The following is a 21,457-nucleotide window of genomic DNA, read 5'->3' as shown; positions in this document are numbered from 1 at the left end:
GCCCTGAGTGTCAGGCACTGACTTAAATACCTACAAATACATAAATTGTTTCTAATCCCTGCAGTAACTATGGGGTGGGCTAATTAATAATAGGCCAGTTACCTCCACAGTGACAGGCCCATATTAAGTAACTGTAGGTACACTGTTGTGTAATCTTCACAGTAATTATGGGGTGGGTTAATAGCAGGTTGGTTATCTCAGATGCTGAGGTTTAGAAAAATGAACTAACTTGCTAAAGTTCTTACAACTAAGAAGTTGCAGAGCTAGGATTTAAACTCAAGATCATTTCTCTGGAAAGCTGGCTCTTCCCCAGAGTCCATTGCTGATTCCCTTTGTGGATTCCTTCAAGTCCTTTATTAGGACCATAGCTTAAGTGCTTCAAACACTACACTTGAGACCATAATTGGAAACAGTAGGGCTGTACAAGACTGTTCATACACATTCAAACACTTGTGGGAAGGAATGCCTTCTAAGTGCCAGGCACCTGGAAGGTGACATGCCTATAGTTGGGGTTACCAAAGTAAGATGTGGCTGCCCCAGGCCTTACAGCTACTTAGGAATGAACTGAGACAAAAATTCCCATTTATTTAATGTTGATGCTGAATGTGCTCTAGCGGGTGTGCTGTGCTTTGGTGTATATAGGACACAAAGATAAATCAGCAGCAGACCTTGCCCTCGAATCTGTAGTCCAATAATTTAGGTACAAACACCAAAAATTTCTGTTAAGTGGAAAATGTCCTCGTGTGTCAGGCTAATGTCTCAAGTTCATGCCTCCTAGCCTCCAGCATTTTTTAATATCTTCGAGAAAATTATAAGTGATATAGTCATTTTTGGGTCAAGGTGACGTGCTGGTAGTTGAATTGGTCCGTTAGGCTGCCTGAGAGCCACATATTGGTACTGGGACTCAGTGAACCCCGAAGAAAGCCCATACACAGGCCCTATTGCACGCGGCGTGAGGGCAGATTGGGTATACTTAAGGAATGTGCCCTGATTGAAGTGCGTGGCTAGAGCCAAGACTGGCCTCTGAAGCCTGGGAGGAAGGCAGGGATGGCACATTTGGAGCGCACGGCAGGAGATGGAGGGGGACGGCGCTAACAAGAGGATGCTCTGAGATTAACTCACACTGCCTCTGAAGAGAAGAGGCTCGTTGGCGAAAGGCTTGAGCAGGGGAGGATGAGGTAGGTTCTTGTGGTTTGTTTCTTGAGACAGAGTCTCGCCAGGTAGCCCAGCCTACTTCAGCTTCGAACGTGCGGCCATCCTCCAGCCTGCTTCTGCCTACCTAGTGCTGGGACGACGTGAGTGTACCACCACGCCCTGCAAAGATGTGACTCCAGAGCGGGCCAGCCCGAGAAGTCGCAGGCCCTGAGATCACACCGAAAGCCCTGAGATGGCAGAGTCCGGCCGCCGGAGACTAATCGCCCACAGCGAGGCTGGCAAACCAACCGCTAAGGCGCCTCAGACAGGCCCGCCCACTGAGCCACACCCGAGTTCTCATTGGCGCCTCTCACTTTCTCCTCGGATTGGCTACCTCTAGAATCAAATAAGCCAGGGGTAGGATCTACTTCCGGTGACAGTAAACTGGGACCCGGAAGAGCCTCACTGACGCGGCTTTCCAAAACTCTTACGGACGCGCCGGAGGAGGAGGAGGCAGGAGCCGGGAGGCTTTGGGGGCGGGGCCACGTCAGGAGGAAGAGGCGGGGCTTGCTCCAAAGGCCTGCAGAGTGGGCAGGGTAGGACTTTGGTTTCCTGCAGGAGGCCGGCCTACTAGGAGAGGGAGACTCAAACGGGGACCCGCCTTCCACCAGATCCAGAGTCTAGAACCCAAGGTGCTACCCCCTGAGGGGCCGTGGTCACTTGCGAGCGAGGCCTTAGGGCTCGGGAAGGTCGGGTTCTGAGTAGCCGGGCCGTGATGTGCGGGAGGCTGCTGTCCGAATGTTATTCGGCTCTTGTCTGCCTGGCAGCATGAGGCATCGCACCCTAATCTCCAGCCCGGGCCTCTGGGCCTCTGTCCCGTGTCCACGCTCCGAGCTGCGACTGGACCTGGTTTTAGCTTCTGGACAGTCCTTCCGGTGAGTGTCTGCGCTTGGGCGGACCCTTCCCTGGGACGCTGACCCCTCCATGCCGCCCACCGGGAATGCAAAGAATGATGAGAGTAAGAATGTTGGGAGTGATGGGTGAGGGAGAGCGCACTTTGGAGAATCAGCACTGGTGGAGAGCTTGTTATCTCCTGAGTGAAGCAGATGTAGTGAGCGTGCAGGGCTATGAGGAGCAGTAAAAGTCAGTAGGGAAGCTGAGGGATGCAGCTCAGTGATGAATGCTTGATTTTCATGCACAGGGCTCTAGGTTCAGTCCCCAGTAGTTTTATTATTATTATTATTAAAACAAACTCTTTTTTTTTTTATTTTTCGAGACAGGGTTTCTCTGTAGCTTTTGGAGCCTGCCCTGGAACTAGCTCTTGTAGACCAGGCTGGACCCGAACTCACAGAGATCCTCCTGCCTCTGCCTTCCGAGTGCTGGGATTAAAGGCATGCTCCATCACCGTCCGTCGAAAACATACTAACTATTTTTACTTTATAACTAACAAATCGGTTTTTGGGTGGAACATGTGTAAGACAGTAGGGACCTTAAAGAGCCCAAGATGGGTAACTGAGTGCTAGAATTGTCTGCTGGGTCTCAGGTGGAGGGAGCAAAGCCCTGGGCACTGGAGCGGCGTGCTGGCAGATCAAGTATGGACACTGACTCAGACCGAGGAGCAGCTTTATTGTACTGTGTACCGAGAAGACAAGAGCCAGGCCAGCAGGCCCACCCTAGAGGAGCTGGAAGCCTTACACAAGTACTTTCAGCTGGATGTCAGCCTGGCTCAGCTGTATAGCCATTGGGCTTCTGTGGACTCCCACTTCCAAACAGTGGCTCAGAAATTCCAAGGTCAGTACAAAAGGCAGGGATGGTGGCTTTTGTACATTGGTTAACTCACAGCTCTCTAACTTAGCTCGCCCTCTGTAAAATGGAGATACAGGGCCAGTGAGATGGTTCAGCAGATAAAGGCGCTTACCAGGCAAGCCTGATGACCTTGTGTTTAAGCCTAGAACTCACAGTGGAAGGAGAACCACGTGGAAGCCAAGGCTCTCAGTATGCCCACACTCATATACTCATGTTGATAACAAATAAATAAAATTTACTTATTAAAGTTATTAGACTGGTGCTTAGTACATTGCTGTTGTTATTATGGTCATGATGATGATGACCGCCACAGTGAAAGTCTAATCCTGGCTATGTGTCCTGGAGCAGGTGACATCATTCATTCTGTCATTGTATACAAGAGCGCATTTGCTCTTTGGGGCTATAGGCAGGAGGAAAATGGACACAGAGCCCTGCTCCTGTGGTGATGGCATGGTGTCCTCTCTTCCTCCGTGGAATGGGGTGGTCACTCAGACCTCACAAGATGCTACGAGGCACGAGTGGTCTAGCATTGATTTCTCTCCCCCATTCTCCTGCGTCTGATGTGGAGGGATTCCAGGAAGCCAGTCCTTAAACAGATGTGTCTCCTACCCCTACCTTTCTGATTTCTAGGTGTGAGATTGCTGAGACAAGACCCCACGGAATGCCTTTTCTCCTTCATCTGTTCCTCCAACAACAACATTGCTCGAATCACTGGCATGGTAGAACGGCTATGCCAGGCCTTTGGACCTCGACTCATTCAGCTTGATGATGTCACCTACCATGGTTTCCCCAGCCTTCAGGCCCTGGCTGGTGAGTAGGTGGGTCCTCCCGAGCACTTGGATAGGGAGACCTGTTCAGTTCTCCCCAAGCGAAGCTGCTCCTGTCTCAGAACTTCCCACCATCCCAACACTGTCTCCATCCTGCCAGTGTATCCAGTACCTCATTAGGGAAACATCTGTACACAGTGTTCAGTAGCTTAGGGTTACAGGCACGTGATCTGAGACATACTGTCTAGATCTGAATCCTAACTCTGACCCTTAAAAATGTTGTTTAGCGTGTGTGTGCTTCAGACCCAAATCTGTAAAATGGAAAATAATGGTACATATTCTGTCTGTCAGAATCATGAGGATTGAATAAAGGGAGATACATCCTGCATCTAGCAGAAAATAAGTGGAAAATTCAAGCTGTTGTCACTAAAGTGAACCCAGCTCACTTGTCCTATAAGGCAAGTGTATTGGTTAGCAGATATGATGACTAAATTAGATGAAGTACTTAGGGACTAAGAAGCAAGAAGCCTGCCTGCCTTGGTACATTCTCAAACGGGGTGTCTTTTGGTGCTAAGAAGGGTCTTGGTCTTTGCTGGGAGGTGGTGGTGCACACCTCTAATCCCAGCACTCAGAAGGCAGAGGCAGCTGGATCTCTGAGTTTGGCTTAATTTATTTGTGGATTGGGAATATCAGTTTCTATTTGGAAGGGTTTGGGGGTGGATGAATCAATGGTGAGGCGTTGAAAGGAATGAGTTTAAGAACACAGGCACTACTGCCTCCACCTGAGAGATCCTATCTCCCCATGCCCTTTCTTTGTGTTGGGGGAGTGGGGTCAGTAGGTGAGGAAGTAGGTAGTGTTTGCACGTATGTGCATGTATGTGTGCATGTGCATGAATGCATGTGTCTGTGGAAGTCAGAGATCAATGTCAGGTATTTTTCTCAATTGCTTAGGTTTTTTTTTCTATTTTAAAAATATTTATGTTCTATGTACGAGTGTTTTGCCTGTATATATACATGTGCACAGTGTGCACATGCCTGGTGCCCACAGATGTCAGTAAAAGGTGTCAGGTCCCCTAGAACTGGAGTCACTGAAGGTTGTGAGGTAGCATGTGGAAGCTAAGAACTGTAGCCTGGTTTTCTTCAAGGGCAACAAGTGCTCTTAACTGCTGAGCCAGCTCTCTAGCCTACTTAGCCCCTCTAAGCCCTTATTGTTTTCTCTATAAAATATGCAACATAATGGTGCTGTCCTTAGGATCCTTAAGTAAGCATAATGCGCTTTGCCAGTCAGTGTGTAACACGCAGCCCTTGCTATTACTATCATTTATTTTGTGAGTGTATGCATGTGCAAGTACACATAACTTTTCAGATGTCAGTTCTTTCTTTTGGGGCAAGTCTCTTGTTTCATTACCGTGCTGCATATCCCAGCTGGCTGGCCTGTGAGCTTCCAGTGGATTCTCCTATCTCTGCCTCCCCTCTCACCTGAGCAGTGCTGAGATTACAGATGTGAACCTCCATCTGGCTTTTTATGTGGGCTCTGAGGATTGGGCTCAAGTCACTAGGCTTATGCAACAATTGGATTTACCTGCTGAGCCATCTACCAAACTTCTGCATCAGGTTTCTAGGCCATGGATGTGAGTGCTTCTTGAATAAAACTGGGCTTCCTCTAGATCAGGAGTCCTCAGCCCCTGTTTCAGACCCCAACACAGAGGAGGTACCAAGGGAACATTTATGGGGACAGAACTCAGGTTTTAACTGTTTCTTTTCATATCCAACTGTCCACTGACTCATAGATGACAGTAAATAGGAAAGAAGTGCCTAGAAAAGCACTGGAGTGGGGCCCTATAACAGGAACAAAGCGAGGATACCCGACCCCTCCTTTCCTCTCTGCCCCCACAGGTTCAGAGGCAGAGGCTCACCTCAGAAAGTTGGGCCTAGGGTACCGGGCCCGCTACGTATGTGCCAGCGCCAAAGCTATCCTCAAGGAGAAAGGTGGGCTGGCTTGGCTGCAGCAACTTCAAGCGGCCCCTTATGAAGAGGCCCACAAGGCCCTTTGCACCCTGCCCGGAGTGGGCACCAAGGTGAGGCCCTAGAGAGGTAGGACATGCTCTTTTCACCCACACTGAGAGTCGGAGAGGTGGAAACAAGGCAGACCTGAGTATCCAGGGAAGCCTGGCTCCTGGAGGAAGTACAGGAAGGACAAAAGAGTAACAAATGTTTTAGCAGAGAAGAAAGAATGGAGTATAAAAGAGGCTGCCCTTTGGATACACTTTTAGAAAGGCCCTTTGTGTCCGTGCATTTATGTGTACTCCTGTGTGTGTGCAGAGATTTCCACAGGGAAGAACAGGGAAGTTGGTGCTGGTTACTTTGGGAAGACAAATGGAACAATGTCTCTATTTTTCGTTTTTTCTTTTCTTGAAATTCCATGTGTTTACAGAATGTTGTGTTGCTATCGGTAGATTTATCTAGCAGACAATTGGAATTTATAACTTACCTTTATTTTTTTTAAATGCTTTTATTTATTTATTTTTAAATATTTATTTATTTATTATGTATACAGTATTCTGTCTGCATGTATGCCTGCAGGCCAGAAGAGGGCACCAGACCTCATTACAGATGATTGTGAGCCACCATGTCGTTGCTGGGAATTGAACTCAGGACCTTTGGAAGAGCAGGCAATGCTCTTAACCACTGAGCCATCTCTCCAGCTCCCACCTTTATTTTTTTATACTCCTCTGTGACTTAAAATTAATTTTCAGAACTAGATATATGGCCCAAAGGTTAGGAATACTTGCTGCTCTTCCAAAGGACCCAGGTTTGATTTCTAGCACCCATGTCAAGTGGCTTATAAAATGAATTTTTGGTGCTGGCTCCCAAGCCTGACAACCTGAGTTCAGTCCCCGAGACCCACATGGTAAAAGGAGAAAACTGATTCCCGTAGTTGGTCTTAGACCTCCCTCGGACTCCTGCCCCACAAATAGAATGTACAATTTTTAAATTTTTAAATGGATTTTCACTTAATTTTGAAATAAAAAAGTATTTTTTTTTCTGTATTTGTGTATTTTGCCTGTATGTATGTTTGTCTACCACTTGCATGTATGGTTCCAGGAGGCCAGAAGAGGGCGTCAGATCTGGAGTTACAGACAGGTGTAAGCTACCGTGTGGGTGTTAAGAATAGAGCCCAGGTCTTCTGAAAGAGCAGCCAGTGTTCTTAACTGCCAAGCTATCTATCTCTCCAGCCCCACTGACTTAAAGAATCTTTTTTTTTTTTAAGATTTATTTATTCACTATATATACAGTACTCTGCCTGCATGTACGCCTGCAGGCCAGAAGAGGGTACCAGATCTTGTTACAGATGGTTGTGAGCCACCATGTGGTTGCTGGAAATTGAACTCAGGACCTCTGGAACAGCAGGCAGTGCTCTTAACCTCTGAGCCATCCCTCCAGCTCCGTGACTTAAAGAATTTTTAATGGAGCAGGGCAGTGGTGGTACATACCTTTAATCCCAGCACTTGGGAGACAGAGGCAGGTAAATCTCTTGAGTTCAGGGCCAGCCTGGTTTACAGAGTTTTCTTTCTTTGTTCTCTCCCTCTCCCTCTCCCTCTCCCTCTCCCTCTCCCTCTCCCTCTCCCTCTCCCTCTCCCTCTCTCTCTCATGTATACAGTGTTGTATGCCTGCACACCAGAAGAGGGCACCAGATCTCACTACAGATGGCTGTGAGCCTCCATGTGGTTGCTGGGAACTGAACTCAGGACATTCCTGTGTAACAGCCTCACTGTCCTGGCTTTGTAGATCCGACTGTCCTCAAACTCACAGAGAGCTGTCTGCCTCTGCCTCTCAAGTGTTGGGATTACAGGCGTGTGGCACCACCACCTGGCTGAGGCTCAGGTTTCTTATCTCTGTAAAGAGTATGCTCATACCTTCTCCCCTGGTTATGTGAGCGTATGGCCTACACAGGTGCTCACTTTGGAGCACATCTCCATGAAGCTATTTTTAGAAGTAATGGGTAATTGCTGCATATTGACTGAACGGGCAGAACAGTACTACCTTGGTGGAAAGAGGAAGCAGATGGCTTTGGATGCTGGCCAGATCCTGCCATTCCTCCACACAACAGTTCTCTCTTTGTCTAAGGTGGCTGACTGCATCTGCTTAATGGCCCTTGACAAACCCCAGGCTGTGCCTGTGGACGTCCATGTATGGCAGATCGCCCAGCGTGACTACGGCTGGCAACCTAACACATGCCAGGCTAAGGGCCCGAGCCCTCTGGCCAACAAAGAACTGGGTGAGGAGAATGTGTGATGCTGGGGCATTGGGCTGAGGTTGGAGAATCTCTGCATTCTTACTCATCGCTCCCATACTCCCATCTGAGGATGGAGGGCATGTGGATCAATTAATGTAGCCTCCTTAATTGATCCCTAGGAAACTTTTTCCGGAATCTCTGGGGACCTTATGCTGGCTGGGCCCAAGCAGTAAGTATACCTAGCTCAGACCCTAAAGGACTTCTCCCTCAGCCATGCTTGACCACTGGACTCTTCAGCCACCTATTCCCATGACTCCCCCTCCCACCTCCTCCCCAGTTTATTCTCCATTGACCCCAGCCTGACCTCAGCAGCCCCTCCTTTCTATAGACTCCTTATGCCCCTTCCCACACCACAGGTGCTGTTCAGTGCTGATCTACGCCAACCAAACCAGGCTCGGAAGCCACCAGCAAAGCGCAGGAAGGGCTCTAAGAGACCGGAAGGCTAGGTAGGACCCAGGGGACAAAAGATGTCATTAGTATCTTCCCTTTTGTTCTCCACTTCTCTTCTCCTTCCCCACCCAGTTTCACACCAAGAAGAGTGACCACTCCTACTTCAGAGGCCAGCACCCCCAAATCAAGCAGTTTTTACAGCAGGGGCGAGGGAACTGTTTGAGGAAACAGGGCTGTCTTGTTTTATCTTCCCTTTATTACAAGAAGGAACAATAAAATAGAAACATTTGTATGGAAAATGCAGTGAGGAGTGAGAAGGAAGAGGGGTGAGGAGGGATGGGGTAAGAAACTCCCCAGTTCTAGGCTGAGGAGGAAGCAGGCTGCCCCCAACCCCTCCCATGAAAGAAACCCTGACTTCCTTGGTGTTCAGTCCATGGCCCTAGAGCTTGGGGGTGGTGCAGGGGGCAGCTCCGAGCCTGGCTCCACACAGCAGTCTCGGCAGCAACAGCCAGCTGCTGGCCCTGTGTGAAGAAGAGAGCGGAGGTGGCTGTGGAGCGGCTCCAGCTCCAGCCTTACGTTTCTTCGTGGACCACCTGTCCCCACCCACAGGACCCTGGTGCTTACCCCCAGCCGTTGGTGTCAGCAGCTCCCCGTGGCTAGCTGTCTGTCCCTGCCCCTCCTGGCTGGTGCCCAGCTGCAGCTTCCTCATGTGCCGAACCACAGCCGTGGCATTGAAAGCTTGCTGTGGAAGAAGAGGAGGGAGGACTGCTGAAAGGTGCCTTGAGGGCGGTGGGTCGGCAGGAGCCTCACATGTTACTCAGTGACTCCCCAGTCCTCCAAAGAAACCCTATAAGGCCTTACTAAATTATATTCGGTCTTACATACAAGCACATGTATGGTGTGTACAAAGGAATTCATAGTCCTGTAACAAACAATGTAACAATGTGTCAAGCACAGCTCTGAGCACACTGCGTGGTTATTCATTTAATCCTCACAAAGTTCTGTGAGGTAGCACTTTTTATTTGGTTTTGGCTTTTTGTTTTTTGTTTGGTTTTGGTTTGGTTTGGTTTGGTTTATGGTTTTTCGAGATAGGGTTTCTCTGTGGCTTTGGAGCCTTTCTCAGAACTCCTTCTGTAGACCAGGCTAGCCTCAAACTCACAGAGATCCACCTGTCTCTGCCTTCATACTACTGGAACTAAAGGTGTGCACCACTATCCCCCAGTCCCAAGTACTGAGATTAAAGGTGTGTGCCACTGCACCTGGCTCTGGCAAGCACTATTAATAGCATTGATTTCTTTTCTTTTTAATGGGTTGTCAAGTAGCCCAGGCTGTCTTCCAGTACTGTCTCTATCGCATGAGTCCTGGGACTATAGGAATGTGCCACCACCGTGCCCACTTTTAATGTGATGCTAATGCTCCCACCCAGGGTTTTGTGCATGCTAGGCAATCACTCTACCAGCCGAGCTATATACTCACCCCCGCCCCCTTTTGAGGCAAGGTTTCACATACCCCAGACTGACCTCACCCTCCCCAAGTGCTGAAATGGCATTAATTCCAAAGGAGAAAACTGAAGTGCAGGAAGGTTGAGTAATTTACATACTTGTTTCTCTCGTTTTATATTCCCTTTATCCACCTAGATGTCCTACATGTCTCTCAAGTTGACCATGTCTAAAACTAAACCTTCTCAAGACATGTTTCTGCTCCTAGGGTCAGTATCGTGGTCCACATTGTCCCCAGCCAGAAGGTTGGGGCAGCCCTTAACATCTCACTCCCTCAGCATGCCTCCCATCTTTCCTTGTGAGTCTACCTTCTGCTATCAACCACCCTGTGTTCTTCTTGCTGCTTCTGAGTCAAGCCCCACTATCTGCTACATCTCTGATACTATTGGGCCTCCCAGACTTCCCTCCTTGCCTTCTCTGCATCCCGAAAGAAGATCCTTCTTCAGGACAGGTTCCCGCTGTCAGTCTTTCTGGGACCATCCTCTATAATATGTGGGGGCCCCACTGTAACATGCAAGGATCTCAGTGACCCCTACCAGCTTCTGCAGCCTGGGCTCTTGATATTTAGTTCTCCTAGTTCCTCCAGCCCCTCTAGTTCAGCAGGCTTGACATTCGGCCACACTCTTCCCCAGGCCTCTTTGCACCCCTGGACCCTCTGCCTCAGGCATATTCTCCACACCTGGTAAATTACTAGTCAACCAACAGATCTGTGACCACCTCTCTGACCCTTCCTGGGTCCCATGGGCTATGAATCCTGGGGAGTAGGACTGCCCTCTAGAGATGGACTTTAGAGGTCAAGTGGCCTCTAAGTCCAGAACAAAGGAGATTCTTTGGAAAGCCTCCCTGGGCATGTCCTGCTTGCATTTGGTACTGGATGCTGTGTAAGTGGAATCTAGGGAGGACCAAGGATTAGGAGTATATGCTAACCTTCCACTTGCTCTTGGCAAAGTTCTTCTTGATCTGCTCGCTCACTGACTGGTGGATATTCTTATCCAGAGCTGTATCTCCTGCAATCCTAGAATGGGAGAATATGTGGATTTGCCTGTGAGGCTGGAGGCAGGCCTGGGGCCCCCAGGTCCCACCCTAACATATCGTTTGGAGCGGGAACTCTCACCATGGGTGTTGCAAGGCTTGCTCACAAGTGAACCTCTTCTCTGGGTCTTTCTCCATCAAGTGCCGTATGAAATCTTTGGCTGAAGCCCCAACACAAAAGTAAAGATGCAGCTTGACCATGCCCGTGGACACCCCCAAGACAGTGCTCAGTCCCTCTGATCTCACCTGGCAACGAGGCCTACTCTGCTTATGCATCACCTCACACACCCCAGCCTTCTCGCTCCCTCCTTTCTTGAGAACACTACGCTAATGGAAAGCCACTGTGTGGCCATCACAAGCTGGTCCCTAACTGGGACATGAAATGGGAGATGGAAGTGTGCTGTTTAAGCCTCAGGGAAGGCAGCATTAGGGGAGTTATTTTTGCAAATACTATATTTGAAGACTGAATGAATGCCTACAGATCTGTCAAATTAGGGGACAAATAGAGGGAACCTAAGGTAAAACATGATACTAGCTTCTAGTCTAGGACTAGGAGATACGACAGAAGACAGACAGTGGGGAGACCCCTAGAGCAGATGAAGGCAAAAGACCCAATACCAGAGTCAGAGATGTCATCCCAGTAAGGAGAGTCAAACTCATACTCGGCCTTCAGTATCTGTTCAAAGAGTTTGGCATCGTTTTCATCGTAGAAGGGCGGGTAGCCACAGAGCCTGGGCAGAGAAAAACCCATGTCAGCTTTAATTCGTTGACTTGGGTTGGGGCTTTGGGACAGCACCAAGAACCAGTCAGAACCCACAGGAAATTCTCTTCCTTGCCTTGCCCACTTCCATCTGGCAGTCTGGCCTCTGTCCCTTGAGCCTACTGTCCTAAGCACCTTTGTGTTTGACATTTTACCCACACCTAAATTGTCTGGATCCTTTACATCATTCAAAAGCTGTTCATATGTCACCTCCACAAAGAGCCCTTAACTATCCAAAATGGCATCTATCTCCGTCTCCTACTGTGCTTGGTTTTTCTTCACTGATTTGTTTACTCATTGATTCTATGTGTCAACTCTCTCTTTTTTGTTTGTTTTTTGTTTTTCGAGACAGGATTTCGCTGTAGCTTTAGAGCCTGTCCTGGAACTAGCTCTTGTAGACCAGGCTGGCCTCAAAATCACAGAAATCTACGTGCCTCTGCCTCTGGAGTGCTCAGATTAAAGGCTGGTGCCACCGCTTGGTTCTATGTGTCAGCTCTTAAGGGCAGGCACTTGGTTTGGTGCTAAATCCTTGGTGTTTACACAGCGCTGGAAACACTTGTCGTTTTGTGTGTTTGTATATGATATTTTGCCTGCATGTAAGGCTATGCACCTTGTATATGAACCCACAGAGACAAAAGAAGGCACCAGATTCCCTGGAACTGGAGTGGGTACTGGGAATTGAACCTGGGTCCTCTGGAAAAACAGAAAGCACTCTTAACCACTGAGCCATCTCTCCATACCCCTGTTAGTATTTAGCTGGTAGCTATAACTACAGAAGGAGGGGACAAAGCAGGGAAGACAACTCTAGACACAGGCCACCTTAACTGTGCCCACTTACAGGATATAGGCAATGACCCCTATGGACCAGCAGTCCACGGCCTTGCTGTAGGGCTTCTGGGCCAGGACCTCAGGGGCTGTGAAGGGAAGGGGACATGGTGGTGACAAATGTCTGTCTTGTAGTTCCTAGCTTTTTCCTCACCCCCAGCCCTAACCTAGGGCCCTGCGCACCCACGTATCCTGGAGTCCCACAGGCTGTGGAGAGCACACTGCCTGGGTCCTCCATCTTGGAGAGGCCGAAGTCGGAGATCATGATTTTGGAGTCTTCATCCAGGCTGTAATACAGCAGGTTCTCTGGCTTGGAGGGTAGGAAAGAGGAGAAGGGGCAGTCAGAGGTAGCCAGAGACTGTCAGCGCTGTCTGCTTCTGCTAAGTCCATTAGAAGCTAGCTAGCGGGCAGTTGTGCAGGATCGAGAGTTCAGTGTGTTCTCGGCTAATGCTGAGTTCAAAGCCAGCCTGACAAACACAAAACAAGTGGCAAAAGCCTGGATCCTAACTATTCCAGTGGGTGAGTCAGGAAAATGCAAAGTCCAAGGCTCACCTTGACAACAGTCAGTTCAAGGCCATCCTGGACCGTTTAGAACTTACCTCAGAATAAAAAGTAAAAAGAGTCATGGAATAAGTGTAACAGGGAGGCAGAAGGCAGACTAACTGAAGAAGAAAGGGGAGGAGGGGACATGGGAGAGAAAGAAAGTATAGTGGCACCTATGTATGAAGATGCCGTGATGAAACTCATGACTTCGTGTGCTCACCTAAAAAACTGCTAACAAGGGAAACGCAGTGGGATAGAGAAAAGAGGCTGGGGCGGCGTTTGGGCGCGTAGGTAGAACGCTTGCCTAGCATCATACGTAGGGCCTAGGTAAGTAAGCACTGCCAAAGAACCCAAGGAAATTCTCTAAAGGTCACAAGCTTTAAAAAGGAAGATTGTGGGAAGGATTTTCTTAGACCTCAGAAACCTTACAGAAATCCCCAGTGCTACCAGAAAAAAAAATACTGTTTTACCTCCTGTACTGGACCTTGAGTAAGTACCTGACTGGTTTTAACCGTGCCACATAACCAGCCTGGCCATTCTGAACAAACCAAACCCACGTTACAGATGAGTGATGAGTAAACTACTGCCTTTAGAGTCAGTAAACAGTCGGGGCATGGCTACACTTTAGACCAAGCCTGTTGTGTCCCAGATCCCTTTCATTCTGGACTGGAAGGTATTTCTTTTCCCCCCTTTCTTTCCCTTCCTTCCTTCCTGCCTTCCTGCCTTTTCTCCTTTCTTTCCTTCTTCCTTTCTTTCATTTGTTTTTTTTTTTTTTTTGGTCTTGGTTTTATTTATATTCTTTTTTTTTTTTTTTTGAGACAGGGTTTCTCTGTGTAGCCATGGCTGTGCTGGAACTCACTCTGTAGACCAGGCTGGTCTCAAACTCAGATCTGCCTGCTTCTGACTCCCAAGTGCTGGGATTAAAGGCAGGCACTGCCACACTTGGCTTGGACTGAAGTGTATTTTGGTGTAAGCCCCTATCCATCTTTCTGAAGCTTTGCTGTCCTGCTTATTCCCTACAAAGAGCAAGTAGGGTCTTCATTATCAGAAACGGACATGTATGTTGTTAAGGTAAAATAACAGTCCAGCCCACATTTTTTGTCCCTGTCTGGTCTGGAATAAAGGAGTTGGCTTAGTAGGTCACAAGAAGTTCAGTTTGCAAATGGGAAACTGAGGCTCCAGTGAGGGGCTGAGAGATACCCAAGGGCAGACAAGGCGAGTTAACAGGGTTCACTAGGCCCCTCAGAGCTCACCTTGAGATCCCGATGCACGATGCCCAGGTCATGCAGGTACTTGACAGCATCCAGCACCTGGAAGATGAGGCGGCTGGCATCCCGTTCTGTGTAGAATCCTTTCTCCACAATGCGGTCAAATAGCTCCCCACCTGAAACCCTGCAGCAAGGGACAGGAAAGTCTGGCCAAGAGAATAGGGCAGCAGAGGGAAGAGGAAGGATGGGCAGACAGGCCACTCACAGCTGCATGATGAGGTAGAGGTGGCCCCCACTCTCATAGATGTCATCCAGGGCTACGATGTTGGGGTGCTTAATCCTAGAAGGAGAAATGAGGTGGTTCAGAGCTTAGGATGACTCGCCCGCTCCCCAGCACCTGCAAACAGGGCAGGACACCAAGAACCCACTGTGGAAAAGCTGGTGCTAGAAGGTCAGAACAGAAGAGCAAGCACTGGGCTCTGGTATCAAACAGACCTGGGCCCAAATGCTGCCTCTGCCTAGACACATCTGGGTCCAGATCCTGCCCTGCCACATGCTGCCTGGAAGCTAATATTTTCACTTTGCAAGTCTGATGGGAATGCGGCTTCTAAGTTTCCCGTGTTACCCCTTTGCTAGCTCCTCTACCCAGAGGTCACCTCCAAGAAGAGGGAATGTCTGTCTAATTCAGCTCCATTCTAGCACCAGGTACAGAGTAGTTGCTTGTAATGTTTGTAATGTTGAATAGAATGTCACCTCTCTAAGCCCGAGTATCTTCATTGATAAAAGACAAGTAATCGGCCTTCAAAAAGTCACATGAAGATTACATGACAAAGGCAAGCAAGGTGCTTGGTCAGTCAGTGCCCCACAGATAAGCCAGTAGCAATTGGTCTTGGTGGTAAGAGAGACTTGGCTCTCCCATAGGCTTGCTGTATAACTTAGGGCAAGTCTCTTGCCCTTGCTGGCCTCATTATCTCCCCCACCCAGATAAGGGAAATGAAGTAACCATCTCCTCTGTCAGATAGTTAGGAAATGGGAGGCACTGGAAGAAAATGGTTGCTATAAGCTTTGCAGCATGAGCAGGTTTCCTGTCAGCATGAACATACCAGTTGGTTGCTAATTGAGTCAGGGGTCAGCAAATGGTCTGTCTGCTTTGCTCTATGGGAGAAGCTTAGGTGGGTAGAGAACTATATGGGTGGTTGACCTTGAGACCCTACGAACAGGTCATCCTCTACAAACAAGCCTGGCATCTCAGTTTCATCTGGAAGGTTAATTCTGCCAATTACTCCCTGCCAAAAAGCAGTTCTCATCCTGTGAGGCCCAGAAGTCAACGGATTTCTAAAGCAGGGGGATGGGGTGGGTATTACAGGGCCCACACACTTGTGCAAGACGGCGATCTCATTCTCCATGCTGCCCTCTTTGCCCTCCAGGGCCTTCTTGGCAATGCACTTGATGGCCACCAGCTTCTGAGTCCTCTTGTCTTCTGCCAGGATTACCTCTGAGAAGGCACCCCTGTGAGATAGAGGTTTGCAAGGTGAGGAGCTAGAATCCCAGCTTCCCTTGCTCTCTCCTTCATCCGCTGTAGCCTGCATGACCGCCTGTGTCCTTCACTTTTCTACCCCCTGGTTCCATAGGTGGTCACATAAGCCAGACCTGGCCAGTCAGAGTTGTCTATCCCTTGACTCAATAACTGGTCACCTACGTGCCCGTTTCCCGGCACTGTACAGGAGGTTCTCTCCTAGTAAGTTGGTAGCATGTAACCCTGAAGTGGAATGCAGATAACTTTGTCAGTGCTTGAGGAGAATCTGCTTCAAACTGAAGCCAACCAAAGGAAGCCAAGCTGGGGAAATAGACAGTTTTCTGACAGCATGTGAGCCAACTGGGCCTGAACTCTACTCCTGTGATATTTGATTGTGTGTGTGTGTGTGATTGATTTTTTTTCTGTTAAAGTCAGTTTGAGTTGTGGCTAATTTAATGCCCTTTGGAAGCTCAGAAATAAACCATTACCTGAGAGTGCTTTGGAATGCAGCCTCAGGTCTCACAACCCCAGACTGCCTATCAAATGCTGCACTTTAAGTGGTCCATGCCTAGTTTGTGTGCTCAGTGAGTTTAAGAGGCAGGGGCTTATCCCAGACTCATGGCAACAAATAAATCCATCCTGGCACTCACTGGTCAAGGAAGATCTGCATCTGTTTGTTCTCCCTGGGAGGATAAGAGGCCCTAAGTCAGAATCACCCCTCGAGGCATCCCAGTCATCGAGGACAACAGTGACTGATCACAACACTGGTTGCCATTCTTGGCTCCCCAATTTCTTTTCTTTTTTTTCTCTTTTTTTCAGATTTATTTGCTTTGAGGGTTTTGTCTGCATGCATACCTGGTGCCCCACAAAGGTCAGAAGAGGCCATCAGAGCCTGGATCTAGAGTTACAGGTGCTTGTGAGCCACCATCGGTGCTGAGAACTGAACCTAGTCCTCTGCAAGAGCAACCAGTGCTCTAACTACTGAGCCATCTCTCCTGCACCTATGGCCAGCCCTCAATGCCTTCCTCTAGCCTGTGAAACGACCTCTTGCCTCAGCCTGTTCTCAAGGCTTTGCATTCTCTGCCCCTTTCCATCTCTTGCAGCTTCAACTCCTCCCAGCCCTAACTCTGAGCTCCAGCAGACTGCCTCTTTCTAAGGCAGCCTGGCTTCTGAGTCTCTGCATGCTTTGGTCCTCCTGCCTTGAGTTCCCTTCCTTCTTCCTGGCAAGCATAAGCCTGTCCTGTCCATCTTCCCTTTCAGCCTCTAGATCTCGTGTCTCCTTCAGGGAGTGTTTTCCAGCCAGGAGAGAGGCTTGGCCTCTACAGCCTCAATAAGAGCATCATATACATCTGCCTGTCATTTTGTGTCTGTCTGTCTGTCTCTCCAAGACCAACTTGTAAAGGAAGAACCTGGGTTGAGTTAAATTTGGTTTCCACCATCAAGAATAGCCATGCCCAGCTTCAGTTTCCGAACTGAGCCAGAACCCCTGCTCTTGGCAGCAAGCTAGATAGATGACTTTCATCCTCCTGTGCTTCCTTCTCTTCATAAGGGATCTTTGACTATGCGAGAGAGGCCCCATCTTATCCACTGTCGGCCCCGAACAAAAAGCTGGACTGGCCTACGTCATGCCACAGCCCTGGTCTGCTCATAGGAAAGGGGAAGTGCTGGTCAACTGGCCAGAGGAAGCACCACCCCAGACTCAGCCTCTCTAGCCATCAGACCCAAGAGTGAAGCCCTTCCCAATTCCATCCCTAGCACAGATCTTGCTCTCCCACCCCACCCCCACCCCGAGACTCACGTGCCCAACACATCTCGGAAGTCATAAATGTCCCTAATGTCTTCTGCCTGCTTCCACCTGGGGCCTTCCACTGCCCCTGGCATGGCCCACTGCCCTCCAGCCACAGCCAGGGCTCCTGGAAGGGAAACGGAGGGAGAGATTCAGAGGGTCTGCCCTCTCTGAGAATCTATTGCATGTCCCATTACTATCCAGCCAGCACGGGTTCATTCATCCCTTGAACTGCTCATTGACATAGTCATTCAGTCTTCACCAGTCATGTGTTCATTCAACAGCATCTGTTCGAAAAGTCTTATGCCTAGAAAAAATCATTCCTGATAGCAGCAAAATTCTCAGTATTCATGCATTCCTTCACTTCTTCATTCTCCATTTTGCCTCAGTCTTGAATCATAACACCCAAGGAAACCCTCCCCTCTAGAGAGAGCAGATAAAACCACAGAGCAGCTAGAAGCAGCACCCTAGAGGAACCCCCTGCCCAGAAGCAATGATGCCCAAGTCTCATCCTGGGAAGGATTGGGGTGTCCTCTCCCCCCTCCTTGCCGCCCTAGCCTCTCGGAAATCAGGTTTCCGGCAGCCTGGGCTTCCAGCAATATCTCAGCCACGTTTTTAAATAGCTCTTTCTCACTGTTACCAAGGCAACATCAGCCACAGCTGGAACTCCCCAGGCCTAGCCCTCCTGACTCCTGTCTGTGTCCCAGCAGCCTGAAAACTGATCCCACCCAGCCCCTCTTGGTCTGACCTTATATATTTGGACCTTTCTCTAGACTTGTGTCTCATCCTACAAGAGAGGGTGGGTTCTCTCCCCATATATCGTGTAGAAAATAGGAAAGTAAGGTTGGAGATGGATAGGGTGAATCCAGAGTTGTCCAAGAGACACCAGCCCATTGTGGTCCAGCCATTGTGGTTCAGCTAAGCTTGCTAGGGGCAGAAGCTGTCTTCTGTTGATCCAGGAGAAAGCTAAACTGGGGATCACTCAGAAAATAATCTCTCAACATCCCAAAATCACAGAGGATGAGGCCAAATAGAGCCCCTTATGCACCATAGCTCTAGGAAGATGCCCTCCTTCTGTTTCCTTGGAGAAAGATGAAGGGAAGGCACCCTGAGCAGAACTGCCCACTCCTTGATGGGGACCTTACTCCCCAGCATTGGCCAGCCAGCCAGCCAGCCATCCCTGGGCCAAAGGAGCCAATGGTGAATTTAAGAAGTCAAGTCCGGCTCACCTGGAGGCCAGCACTAATGACCCTCACGGTTCCACACACTGCAGCAGACATCAACATCAGGAATTCTATGACTCGAGCCCAAACACCTGCATCTAGACAGCATACTGCGCACCATGGCACCTGGTTATATGCATATGCCCAGGCATCAGCATACATGTCCGTATATACAGCCCCCAAGCACCCCCATGCTCTCACACATCCCTTTTTGTACAAACACCCTCACCCAGACCCCTTACACTCCAACTGATTCAATGCACACACGAACAAGGTGGTATCCATTCCCACATACCAGACTTGGCAACTTCAATCCCATCTACACCCTTCAGCTCCACTGCCCAGTGCCCTAACACAGCAAACCAAGCCTTAACTCTCATCCTAACTCTAAACACCCTCAGAACAGAACCAAACCTCCCCCAACTCTGACTTACTACACTGCAAACCAGACACCAGTGTGTGTGTGTGTCTATGTGTGTGTATTTGAATACCATACACAACAAAATATGAATTTCCAGACTCCCTTACACAACTGAAGCACATGCCTGCTTCAGGGAACCCCTTACGTACCCTCCTCCCCCATCTACACTTCCAAATGCCCACGCCCTTTCAGTCCGGCCTTGCGCTTGGACATGCGCGCGCATACACAGCCCCCCTCCCCACCCTGTTCTGACACCCAGGCAGTATCCCCGGAGGTCACCTAGCACCTGATGGGCCTGGGACGGAGGTGGGAGAGAAAGGCCCAGCTCTATTCAGTCCAGGGTTCAGGCGCCCCTCCCACCCTTGGGCTTCAGTACCCAGTGGCTGGGGCTCCCAGCGGCACAGAGCAGGATGGACCCAGGCTGTACCTGCGGCTGCCCCGCGTCGGGGCTGGCTGCGAGGGGCCGAGGTGGCTGGTGCGGAGCTCCCGCCGGGTGTGTGCCTGGTCAGCCTGCCTGCTCAGTCGCTGGCGCTTGGCTGGGGCTTGGCTCTCTCGGCCCGCCTGCGGCTCTGATGTCAATGGAGGAGGGGCCTGAGGCAGAGGACCTGGGGATTGGGAGTTGAGGGGACGGGCGCTCTGAAGAATGGCCCCATGATTCCACTACAGCCCCTGCAACATGCTTCTTGCCCTTTGGTCTTCAGCAGGACTCCTTGTCAGCGGAGACAAGTGCGGTCCAGAGATGTCTCGAAATCAGCAGTTGGTCAGAGGCAGACAGTATTCAAACGGACATTTACGAGATGCCAGAGGCTAGCTAATTTGAGCCTGGAGTTGCTTTCAGAAGAGTTCTGCTACCTCCCTTAGGGTTCTTAGGCTTTTAGTCCCTCTGTCCCCACCCTCTAGTGATTAAAGGGAGCTGGGCCCAGGGAAGGTTCAGAAGACTAGTAAAGGGCTGGTGAAATAAAGAGCTGCAGGATCCCATTAGATTGGCAGGTAAACTGAAGCCCCAAGTCAGTGGAAACAGAGCGGCTCTGCTCCCAGACACTTGCAGGTACTGCTCAAAGGGATCAGGGGAGAGAGGTGGGAAGGGGGAGGTGGAGTTAAATCTGGCTCCTTAGGGAAGCAGGCCAAAGAGGACCACAGTGCCATGTGACAGACCCGTGGCTAGGAGCCAGAATGGGGAGGGTGGAGAAAATCTGCTCCTGGTGCTGCAGGCTCCAGGCCAAGGGACCTGACCCGACTTGGTCTAAGCAAGACTCTTTGGGAATAAATTGAGCTCAGGCTAGAAGGGGAAGCAATGGCCGGAACTTAAGGTGGGTATGTCCTAGAGCCAGGCAAAGGAGACACTGGTTCCCAACATGACCTACCTACCACACCTCTCACTCCTGGAGATTTATTTCTCCCAGTGTGGCTGTCCATTGTCCTGGAGTAGTCAAGCCCGGGAAGATTGCTAGAAAGCCACCCTTACCACGCTCCATCTTCCGAAGCCTCACTTTCTTCTCTGAGATATGGAATTATTGACGACTGACTCCGAATTCTCTTAAAAGTTCTGTGTAATGGGTGTGCAGTACTTAGACCACTAGTTCAAAACGAGCTGGGATGGTGGCTCACACAATCTTAGCTGGCTGGGGATGGTGGCTCACACAATCCTTCAGAGGGAGAAGCTGATACATTATCAACTGTTCTAAGCAAGCTGATGAGACTCTCTTTCAATGGCAGGGAGGAACGGAGGACAAAACAAGAGGATGTGCAGATGTCTCAGGATGAGGGTATGCTGCTCAAGCACACAACCCGAGTTCAAATCCCCAGAACCCATGTAAAAAGCTGGAGGTGACTGTGTGCTCCTGTAATCCCAGAACTGTGGGGAAGCGTGTGGAGCATGCTGCCAGCCTAGCCCCAGGTTCAGGAAGCAACAGTGTCTCAAGCAGGGAGTGATAGAACACAACACTTGCCATCCTCCTTTGGCTTCCATGGACTTGCACACTCACATACACACACACACACATACACACAAAAGTAAAACTTGAGAACAAGATTCAGTATAAACCAAGGCTCAAAGTCAAGACCTGATCTGACCAAGGTCAGATACTAAGGGGCATTTTCTTACTTCACATCTCAGCATGTTGGGTTTCTAACCCACTTCTGACCCAGGCCCAAACCTCTATTTTAACAGCCATCCAGCATGCCATTGAGCTAGAGAGAAGTGTTGACACATTGTGTTTATTTCTAGAACAATAGTACTGGATGATAAGA

General features: G+C 49.5%; 2 protein-coding genes across 2 annotated transcripts; one reads left to right on the top strand and one right to left on the bottom strand.

The window, feature by feature from the left end:
* The first annotated feature begins 1,604 nt into the window (after positions 1 to 1,604).
* Positions 1,605 to 9,350, top strand: Ogg1 (8-oxoguanine DNA glycosylase). The gene is made up of 8 exons (XM_075983212.1): positions 1,605 to 2,069; positions 2,678 to 2,925; positions 3,571 to 3,750; positions 5,604 to 5,785; positions 7,836 to 7,986; positions 8,124 to 8,173; positions 8,361 to 8,450; positions 9,004 to 9,350. Exons 1-7 carry the CDS (start codon positions 1,933 to 1,935, stop codon positions 8,448 to 8,450), a joined length of 1,038 nt encoding a protein of 345 aa, XP_075839327.1. The 5' UTR covers positions 1,605 to 1,932; the 3' UTR covers positions 9,004 to 9,350.
* Positions 8,631 to 19,779, bottom strand: Camk1 (calcium/calmodulin dependent protein kinase I). The gene is made up of 12 exons (XM_075983210.1): positions 19,635 to 19,779; positions 17,576 to 17,690; positions 15,639 to 15,770; positions 14,527 to 14,601; positions 14,307 to 14,445; positions 12,694 to 12,820; positions 12,524 to 12,599; positions 11,544 to 11,656; positions 11,008 to 11,086; positions 10,821 to 10,908; positions 9,019 to 9,136; positions 8,631 to 8,915 (listed from the first exon to the last, which is right to left on the bottom strand). Exons 2-12 carry the CDS (start codon positions 17,656 to 17,658, stop codon positions 8,821 to 8,823), a joined length of 1,125 nt encoding a protein of 374 aa, XP_075839325.1. The 5' UTR covers positions 17,659 to 17,690; positions 19,635 to 19,779; the 3' UTR covers positions 8,631 to 8,820.
* Between the last annotated feature and the right edge of the window lie 1,678 nt (positions 19,780 to 21,457).

This window comes from Microtus pennsylvanicus, chromosome 8 (genome assembly GCF_037038515.1).
Source record: "Microtus pennsylvanicus isolate mMicPen1 chromosome 8, mMicPen1.hap1, whole genome shotgun sequence".
In the NCBI taxonomy this organism is placed as follows: Eukaryota; Metazoa; Chordata; class Mammalia; order Rodentia; family Cricetidae; genus Microtus; species Microtus pennsylvanicus.
Note: the sequence above shows the minus strand (reverse complement) of the source record. Positions and strands in the feature narration are given on the sequence as shown.

What these genes read in the sequence shown, in the direction of transcription:
- Ogg1 (XM_075983212.1), top strand. Translation starts at nt 1,933, where the DNA reads ATGTTATTCGGCTCTTGTCTGCCTGGCAGCATGAGGCATCGCACCCTA. An exon ending in TCTGGCCAACAAAGAACTGG is followed by an intron (nt 7,987 to 8,123) that starts GTGAGGAGAATG and finishes ATTGATCCCTAG; the next exon opens with GAAACTTTTTCCGGAATCTC. An exon ending in ATGCTGGCTGGGCCCAAGCA is followed by an intron (nt 8,174 to 8,360) that starts GTAAGTATACCT and finishes CCCACACCACAG; the next exon opens with GTGCTGTTCAGTGCTGATCT.
- Camk1 (XM_075983210.1), bottom strand. Translation starts at nt 17,658, where the DNA reads ATGCCAGGGGCAGTGGAAGGCCCCAGGTGGAAGCAGGCAGAAGACATT. An exon ending in TTCCGAGATGTGTTGGGCAC is followed by an intron (nt 15,771 to 17,575) that starts GTGAGTCTCGGG and finishes TCTATCTCACAG; the next exon opens with GGGTGCCTTCTCAGAGGTAA. An exon ending in TCGTGCATCGGGATCTCAAG is followed by an intron (nt 12,821 to 14,306) that starts GTGAGCTCTGAG and finishes CTACCCTCCAAG; the next exon opens with CCAGAGAACCTGCTGTATTA.